Source organism: Lactuca saligna, chromosome 2 (assembly GCF_052625555.1).
Source record: "Lactuca saligna cultivar CGN05327 chromosome 2, ASM5262555v1, whole genome shotgun sequence".
NCBI lineage: Eukaryota > Viridiplantae > Streptophyta > Magnoliopsida > Asterales > Asteraceae > Lactuca > Lactuca saligna.
In genome coordinates, this window is record NC_136418.1 from 42,498,721 (window position 1) to 42,508,359 (window position 9,639).

Below are 9,639 nucleotides of genomic sequence, written 5' to 3' on the forward strand. Positions count from 1 at the left end.
TTTTCGACTAATATTTGGAGTGTTTGACTGTAGAAATTATACAAAATGAAAATTTAGGGTTGTCACAAACACATCATGGCATAAGGTTTTCTGTAATAACCTTATCCTTTATCCCTATAAGTCTTCAACTGATTTATTACATGGTAAATAAGGTGAACATAGTCTGTTTGACATTATCTGTAATAGCTTAGAATATTTTTCAAGCAGAAAAAATGAAGAACATGATAAATTCCTAAATTGAGTGAGGTTTATGGGAAAATTGATTGGAGATGAAAATTCATTTCCTAATACGTCTCTTAACCCGATGGTAGTTCATGTTTTGACCCTTAACAGGTGGCGGCCTACTACCCGGATGGTTGTTTTCTTAAAAAGGTCACATCTTTTGCATACAAAATCTGCGTTTTTTTGTTCTTTATAGCCATCCTTTCTTATTTTCATGAACTATATGATGAACCTATTGTTGTTGCATAATAATGTCTAATACGTATATATCTTAAAGTCATATGTACTAAGCCATTACTATGTATATTGAAACTGTTTGTTTGTCAATGATTCATATAAATCAAAGACTTAACTAATATTATGGATGCATTTCAAAGTAAAAAGTTTATGAACATCAAAATAAATTGATTAAAACTCATTAGGTCTTCTATGATAGTGATTGAAATTAACATTCTTTTGTTACCCATGACATAATTCTTATAACTGTCACACATACATATCGAGCCTCCGTAAATAGCTTCATCAGTTAAATGTAAAACTAAATGAAACCGTAATGTCAAAAAATACAGGAGGATATATTACTTCTAATTTGCATAATATTTTAGTGATGACTGCCATCGCTTCCTTCATATCCTTCACTAATAGTGTTGTCAAGCACAACTTCTTAAAAAACATACAAAGCTCTACTATTGGTGTATAAGTACCTTTGGCCAGAAGCCCTTTAACTCCAATGGGTATCAAGCATTGCATATGAACATGGCAGTAATGAGATTTAAGCCTAATGATGTTAGCATTGTTTACATTCACTTTTTTATTGATGTTAGATCCAAACCCATTCTATTGTTTAACATCTTTTATAAACTCCCAAAATGTATGTGATCAGTTTTCGTGAATGAATAAGATGGATGGGGTTTAAGGAACTTGTTACCATTTTTTTCACCATTAACTTTTCTTAATGCTCAGTTTTGTCAAGTCAGCCCGAGAATTTGAAGTGTCTTTAGAATTATCATTCATCAAAGAAGTAACTAATATGTTGTAACACATATTTTTTTTTTCAGTATGCATAACATCGAAGTTGTGTTTCAACTCAAGAGAATACCAATACTCAATTTCAAATATAATGATTTTTAGACCAATTCGTCTCGAAATCCTCCTAGTCTCTCTTAATACAAGCTACTTTATGTGGTGGACAAGACAATAGATGATCTAGTTGAGCTAGAATTTCTTCATCACTAAACTGTCCTAGAGGGTCTATTGTCTTGTGTTGGCCGTGATAGTCCAAACTTTTTCTCCATGGATGATACATGTGATGGCCAACATATACAAATTTGATTGAAACTCGGTATGAGAGGGTGTCTTTAGTACAAATCGCACAAGCTTTATACCCTTATCCCCTCTAAACGGATAGACTACTACGACCTGGAAAGTAGTTTATTGTCCATAACAATATCGCTTTCATATTAAAGAATGTACATGTCTCTTCTTTTATGGTAAGTAACCAAAAATCTACAATTGCTTCATTCATAGTCATGGTGGAAGATTGTAAGTGCTGTGTATAACGGACCATGTGCTATGAGGATTATACATCTTACCAAATTGATTAAAACCAATAGTATTAAGCCCTAAGTGTATGTTTCGGGGTTCCTTCGAGAAGTTAGGACACTTCATATCAAATTTTTTCATGAAGTACCATCAATGGGATAACACATCATACTATCTTTTGTTCGTCCGGTATTATGCCAGATGATATTTTTAATTGTGTGTGTAGAATAGTACGAACATTGTAAGGTAACGGGAAAGTATCATAACACCTTATGAGCTACCTTCTTACGATTTGTATTTTCATCAACCCACAGACTCTCTTTACAAACTAGACATCTTTTAACAACTTATGTTCTGTCTGGAAAAGAAAGCATTCGATTTTATATACATGTATCGACTTATAACAAAGCCAATATTTTTAAGGGTCTTTTTTGCTTCATAATGAGACCAGCGCGGGGGGGGGGGGGGGGGGGGGGGGGTTCCTCCAGGAAATATTACCTGCAACAAATGAACAAGTGGACCAAATGACCTTGACATGTATCAACTTTACTAAAAGCTCAACGGACAAAAACGAAGTACATTTACGATATAATGCTTATTGTATCTTTGGGTTCCCTTCGTTGCAGTTTGTATCATTTCCAATCACACCACCACAATGTCAAGAATAACGCCGACCATCTTATTACTATGCATTATGTCTTCTACAATCGGAGGAACTATATTTTTGCCTTAAGATTTCCATTTAATATAATATGGACTAAAACCATACTAAAGTGTATGGAATTTTAGTATGGTTAGTAGTATAAATTTCATTGTGTCATATTTCTTACATGGGAATCTGATTTCACCTCTGTCATCGACATGTACTTTGGACCTCACGAGAAAAGATTCGAGTCCTTATTGGAACACTGTAGACTTACAGTTTTCAATAGTAGTCCATGTTTTATCCATAAACATGTTGTAGCTAAACTTAAGTTAGATTTATTCTTTACTCCAAAAGAACTAAAAATCAGATTGAATATTTATAAGGATAGTTAACCACTAAAACGGATGGAATATTCATAAAGCTAGAGTAAAAATCTACGATTCAAAAATCGGACAGAAACTGTAAAAAAATTGGACAACGATAAAGTATTCACACGGGTAGGCTTCTAATCCAACTTTTGTACTATCTTACCTCATATGTGAATATGTATTACATGCTTAACTGTTTCAGAAAAATTCGACAATATTTCCCTTTAGCTCCTAAGTGTATATAAAAATATATATATCCGAGGAGAAAAAGAGAAAATAACAAGTGAATATTTCTTAAATAATCAAACATATCATACGTATTCGGGCAGGTATTTCTGGGTTCCTGAGGATTTAAAACGAATGGACTTAAATTTAAAAATTTAATTTCCTATTATACCATTTTATTTTAAAAAATTAAGTTCTTAAATTATAACTTAATACATTCCGCATCTTATACTTTTTGTTTTTTTTTTTATTATTTATTATATTATAATATTTTACTTTAAATAACTTATTAGAATTGTACTATATTTTTGTTATTTATAACATCTTATTTTTTCCATATTTTTATTATTTATATCATCTTACCTTTGTTTTCCTTTTTCTATTATGGCATTAATTGCACCTCATTAGATTTTTTATAAAATATTTCTTATTTTGTTTTTCTATTATAGTATTGTACTTTTAATAACATTGTGAATTATAGCATCTTACTTTTTTGTTTTTCAATTACTACATTGTACTTTACATATTATAAAGTTTTGAGAATGAGCCTAATTGATTCATAATATTTGACATATAAATACATATATGTACATATATACCAAATACACATATACACATACCAAATACATACACACACACACACACACACATATATATATATATATATATATATATATATATATATATATATATCAATCACACATATACACATAAATCTTTCAGAATGTTTATCCTTCTTTCTTCTAGAACTCACTAAAATTTGTGAGAATGTTTATGATCATACATCTTTTGTTATTCTGGATCTTCATTTGTTAGTAGTAAGAACAACTTCAGTATTTGCTCCTGGAGCAAAAAGGACCTTGAACATTAGTTTTAAATTGTCCTTCTTTGGTTGAATGATATAAGTCAACATCTAATCTGATAAGGTGGTCTTGTATTCGACCCTTCCATTGATCATAATGCTTTGGCAACTACATTAGAGCTTTTGTTGTTAAACAAAGAAGATTTATGTATTAGATCATTATTGAGGTATTGAAATCTCCATTGATATAAAATCAAAAATTTATAAGTAACTTAAGAGAATTGTATTTCGAAGATAGAAAATAGATTTGAGAAAGCAAATTCAGATCGCCTTTTAAAAGAAATGATATTTCAATAAATTACTCAGCAATCGGTATCTTATTTGGTACCACTTGATGAGAACTGAAATCAAGATGATGAATCGAATATGCAGAATGTAATGAACAATTATGTAAATAATACGTTTAGCTCTCTGATCGATTACCTGCAAAGATTACACAGATGATATGAGTAGGCTCAAGGAAACGTTAACGAAAAACAAGTAGAGACATGTCTATATATACATGACAAAACCGATCTACCAACTAATCTAACATACATAAACATGCACACATAGATACATGATAAGATCAAACATCGTCCTCAAACTAACTTACATTTATTATTAGGCGCATTTTAGTCCATGTAATAATCTATACCGAAGGAGCATTTTAGTCCATGTAATAATCTATACCGAAGGAGCTTAATAAGCTCTGCCAACTACTTTGATAAACCTACGAAAAACATCATCTTCGGAATGCCTTCTTGAAATATGTCTTCAAATAATCATCTTCCGACTTGATACAACACAGCCTGAAACTTACACCACCAACGTCCCTGTCATACCTATTGATATTGCTATTGTCACGGCCACACACGCGCCTTTGCCCTCGTCACCACAACAACCACTTCCATCGCTACCAACCTTTGGTCAAGTCCGATATTTCACGTTTAATTTTCAGATTTTTGATCAACAATTTTCCACAATCATTGCTCTCCAAATTAAGTTAGCATACCTTCACAAGAACGTCTATTTTAAGAGAGAAGGGGGGGGGGGGGTACATTTATAACTTCGCATTGAGTTTAACTCTCCTTACTGATATTAATTTGAGAGTACCACTAGCTCCTTATTTTTAGCATTTCCTGTACTATTTAATGGGACTTTCATATACTATTTAATGGGACTTTAAACCTCTATTCTCTAGAATTTTAATTTCAGAATCGAAAGATTTTTTTTTTCAAATAAAACAACCACAAGAATATCCAAGAATAAGATGGATGCATATGTATAAATATTGAACGGAATGCTATATTTTACGCTTTTATATACTAAATTCTGTTGATGGGTACTGCAAGTTATACAATAATTCTTTTTCCTAGCTAAGCCTTGATCAATCTCAGAAAATCTAGGCAATCTGAAAAGAACATAACTATAGAAATCAAGTACTATTTGTCTGCATCAGACAAATGATGGTCAGAAGAAGATTAATTAAAGCTCATCGCGTTGAAAAGTTTCTCCTCGGGTCTTTACGCTACATGAGGATGCCGAGCTCAAACCTTCGAACCAAACATTATCTGCCGCAAATGAGGCCGAGTCATTGTTGCGGTGCCATGACCAATGAGCATGTGTCTCATTCATTATTCTCAATCGACCATGTCCAAAGCTTGCCTCTCGGTAAAGCGATATTGAAGGAGAAGGATCTTTATATCTAGGTTTTATTTAATATGAGCATCAAAATTAACATTAGCATATGAAAATATCAAAAGAGAGTTAGTTCCAGAAGTAACCCATGGTTTTTAGTGTATACTGGACCTCAAGGGTCAAATCAATAAACAATTATATATGAGGAGAGTTTTAGACACTTACGTCATGGCAAGACCTTCTCTGTTCCCTCCATCGCCAATGGTTATGTATATTGGACCACATGGATCAACTTTATTGTCATACACCCTAGTCTGAAATAATAACTTTTATCAATAAACATGAAAAAAGAAAACCTCCCGTAGCTTTTACACTTTAGCTAGCAAGATATATAAGTCCATTATAAAAATTTATTGCGCATTTATGGGAAGGCTTAGAGCTTACAAATCGTTCGTATGCATGAACATGGCCAGCAAACACCATGTCAACACTTGAGTTACGCAACATCTCTTCCATTGCTACCCGCATACTTTCACCTTCTCCTTGATGAGCCAGATTGGAGTTATACCATGGCGCATGGAGGAGCACGATAACCCACGGTGTTCTTGATCTATCAATTTTAGCCATGTCATTTGATAACCACTTATATTGATCTGAATCAACACTAAATTCCGCATATGAACCTAACATGATGATGTGAGTTCCCACTACATCAAATGAGTAATAGAGATTTGATTCAGAGCCACTTTCTTCATGTGGCATGGGCCAACGCGCGTTGTAGGCTTTGAACCCATTGGGGTAGATGATCGGGACTATTTCTTGTTCATGGTTCCCTTCTGTCACCATCCATGGCCTTCGGCTTGCATATGGCTCAACCAAACGCCCGAATGTGTCCCAAAGTGGTTGATGTGAATCTGCATAAGATAGATCACCAGGGAGGAGCAAAACGTCGTAGTTGCTTGCATTAATATGGGCAAGGGTTGAACTTGTCCATTCCGTTTGTCCAAGGTCACCTGAGTTCACATGTGGTTAAGTTTTTATAAAATTATTAGTACAAATAAAATATGTTGCATTCTATAAAGATGTGAATATTGCATATTTGCATACCAACAATTACAAACTCAATGGGAAAGGTTGCAGGCGGTGTTCGAAAGTTAAACTCTGGTCCGGAGCCACCACACCTGTAGTAATAGGTGGTAGTCGGATCTAGTGGTCCGATTGTGACATGGTGGATCTCCCCGGAAGTATAGAAGAAGTAGTTGTAGGACGAATGTTCTCCGGTGGCTGATGAGTCATATTTCGACTGAACTTTTCCGTAGTCGACTCTAGAGGGCACATCAGTTTCTTCGGTTATCCATGAAACCTTCATGAAATTCTTTCCGACCAATGACACATGCACCTAAAAATAATACGGTTATCAACTTATCATTAAATTAAACCAATGTTTGCGCTTAGAAATATAAGGAATACAACTTAGCCCATTTCATATACACGAGATTCTAAAGAGGTAAGATATGAGAGATTTCGACATTAAATTTCAGATGAAATCATTATCGTTATCAGTTCTTACACAACAAAAACACAAGCTTAATTTCATATGAAGAGAAGGGAGACCTGTTGAGGATGAGCCTTTGGGCCATCGTGAAGGGTGTAAACTAGTGGTCGTGGTGGTTGACGGAAAAACTCGACGGGCCCATGGTGTGGTACGACAAAGGAAAGGATGGGGAGTATGAGGAATAGTAACGTTGCCATGGTTGCGGTGGACCAGTTGATGAGACTGAAATACATGTGACAAGCGCAATGGCTACAAAAGAGACATAAAACTATATTTATATATGTTTATTATTATTATTATTATTATTATAGTTGTTATCTTTTGTTTATTATTATTATTACCAACTATTGAAAAACAAGTTTGTATTTAAAAGTAATTGTATAATCTTAATATTTAAAAATATATGTTGTCCAATATAATAATTTTTATAATAAAATGATATATATATATATATATATATATATATATATATATATATATATATATATATATATATATATATATATATATATATTCCACTCAGTATACAAATTTACACTTCAGTAAACTCTATATAATTTAATAGATTATCACGTCGTTTATTGTTTTCTTTTTACTTATTGTTACTTTTTAAATACTTAATTACCATGAAATTAAAAATTAAATATTATAATTAAAATTAACATTAGTTAAAAATTTAAAATTTAAAAATTAAAATAACATAAAAATTATATATATATATATATATATATAAGTAAACAATTTTTTTAGGCCATGTATTTTATCGAAAATAAACCGAATATACCGTTGTTCATGATTTTCGTCATCTTTTCATAGAGATCAATGATTACATATAAAAACCGAAATTTGTTTTTTTTTTTTTTTTTTTTTTTTTTTCGAAAAACTCACTTCATTTTCTTTGTTGAAAAGTTAATGTCTATTATTTTATAGAAAAAAATTAATAAATATATCGAAATTCATATTTTTTGTACTTTTTAAACATAGATTCATATTAATGAGAAAATAAAAAAACAATATTTCAGCTCAGATTCACATTGTGAACCTGTTCAGATTCATATTGTAAATCTGTTTAGGTTCACATCGTGAATCTTCTTATATTCACTGTATCCATAATAGTAAGTCGGATTCACAAAGTGAATCTGAACTGATCGAGCTTTTTGACATTGTGATGTTAAAAATTAAAATATTTACAATATAGATTCATAGTGTGAATCTACACTGATTGATAATTTTTTTTTATGAATCTTCTCAAATTCATAGTGTGCATAATAGTAAGTTAGATTCACAATATAAATCTGAACTGATTAAAGTTTTTCTCATTGTGAATGTTAAAAATTAAAATATTTACAGTTTAGATTCACAGTGTGAATCTACACTGTTCGAGTTTTTTTTTTTTTTTTTTTTTTTGGTCAGTGTTGATATTTATTAATAAAGTATAAAAAATTATTATTTTTGGTATAATTAGTTATTTTTATAAAATAAACTTAAATATTGACAAAAAAAAAAAAAACAACAAAATAAAGTGAGTTTTTTCAAAAAAAAAAAAATTATTTTTTATATATCAATATAGATCTTTAAGGAAAGAGGAAAAAAGATCGAGAACAACGGTATATTCGGTTTTGTTTTTTTGATAAAAAATGTGGCTTAAAAAATATTTTAAACGAAAAAAAAGGTGAGTATTTTATAAGGACGTTGATTTTTTTGTATAATTCGGTGTCTGTGCGTATAATGTAAAAATATACATTTGTTTCCTTAGTCGTTAATCATTATGATTTCCGACGCTCATGAATGATTCCTTGGTTCCTTATATATATATATATATATATATATATATATATATATATATATATATATATATATATATGTGTGTGTGTGGAAAAGTGAATATACCCTTAAGGGTATATAAGCTTAGGTACCCAAATTCACCATACTACGTCGTTTTGTATCATATAATACATTATAATTGTCCTATGTTCTTATAATTTAATTTCTAAGTTGACTTACTTCCATGATTTTTATAAATTACACATTTATCTTCCTCTTAATTTTTATTTTCAACTACAATAAATATAACTTAATAAGTGTTCAACAAAAATATGTGACATAAGAGAAAAATAATAGTAAAATTTCAAAAATTTTGAAATTAAATCAAGTTAGGGGTTGAAGTTTAAGAACCTTATAATGAATATATCAAACAAAACGACGTATTATGGTGTGTTTGGGTACCTAAGCTTATATACCCTTACGGGTATATTCACTTTTCCCATATATATATATATATATATATATATATATATATATATATATATATATATATATATATATATATATATATATATATATATATATATATATATATATATATATATATATATATATATATATATATCATCTTAGAACCAATCAAAAACATAGAACCATTACATTATATTGTAAAAACCATATTCATTGTCACTAAACATTTGAAAGAAATATGGTGATAAGAATTACCATTAAACGTACGGAAAAAAATGTTTGCTAACAATATTGAAACAGACACCATTAATCGAATAAAGCGTGAAATTTTGTACCATGTTCAATCTATTTGAAATTTCGAAGA

General features: G+C 30.6%; 1 protein-coding gene across 4 annotated transcripts; it reads right to left on the reverse strand.

The window, feature by feature from the left end:
- Nucleotides 1-5,132: 5,132 nt before the first annotated feature.
- Nucleotides 5,133-7,272, reverse strand: LOC145030903 (purple acid phosphatase 22-like). Of its 4 annotated transcripts, none has more exons than XM_078979348.1 (5): nucleotides 7,100-7,272; nucleotides 6,593-6,884; nucleotides 5,930-6,498; nucleotides 5,711-5,799; nucleotides 5,133-5,552 (listed from the first exon to the last, which is right to left on the reverse strand). In XM_078979348.1, the coding sequence occupies exons 1-5, from the start codon at nucleotides 7,235-7,237 to the stop codon at nucleotides 5,333-5,335; spliced, it is 1,308 nt and encodes a 435-aa protein (XP_078835474.1). In that variant the 5' UTR covers nucleotides 7,238-7,272; the 3' UTR covers nucleotides 5,133-5,332. The 4 variants fall into 4 exon arrangements, with proteins under 4 accessions (XP_078835474.1, XP_078835475.1, XP_078835476.1 ...); XM_078979349.1 differs by having other exon boundaries at nucleotides 7,056-7,101; XM_078979350.1 differs by lacking the exon at nucleotides 7,100-7,272 and adding an exon at nucleotides 6,977-7,057.
- Between the last annotated feature and the right edge of the window lie 2,367 nt (nucleotides 7,273-9,639).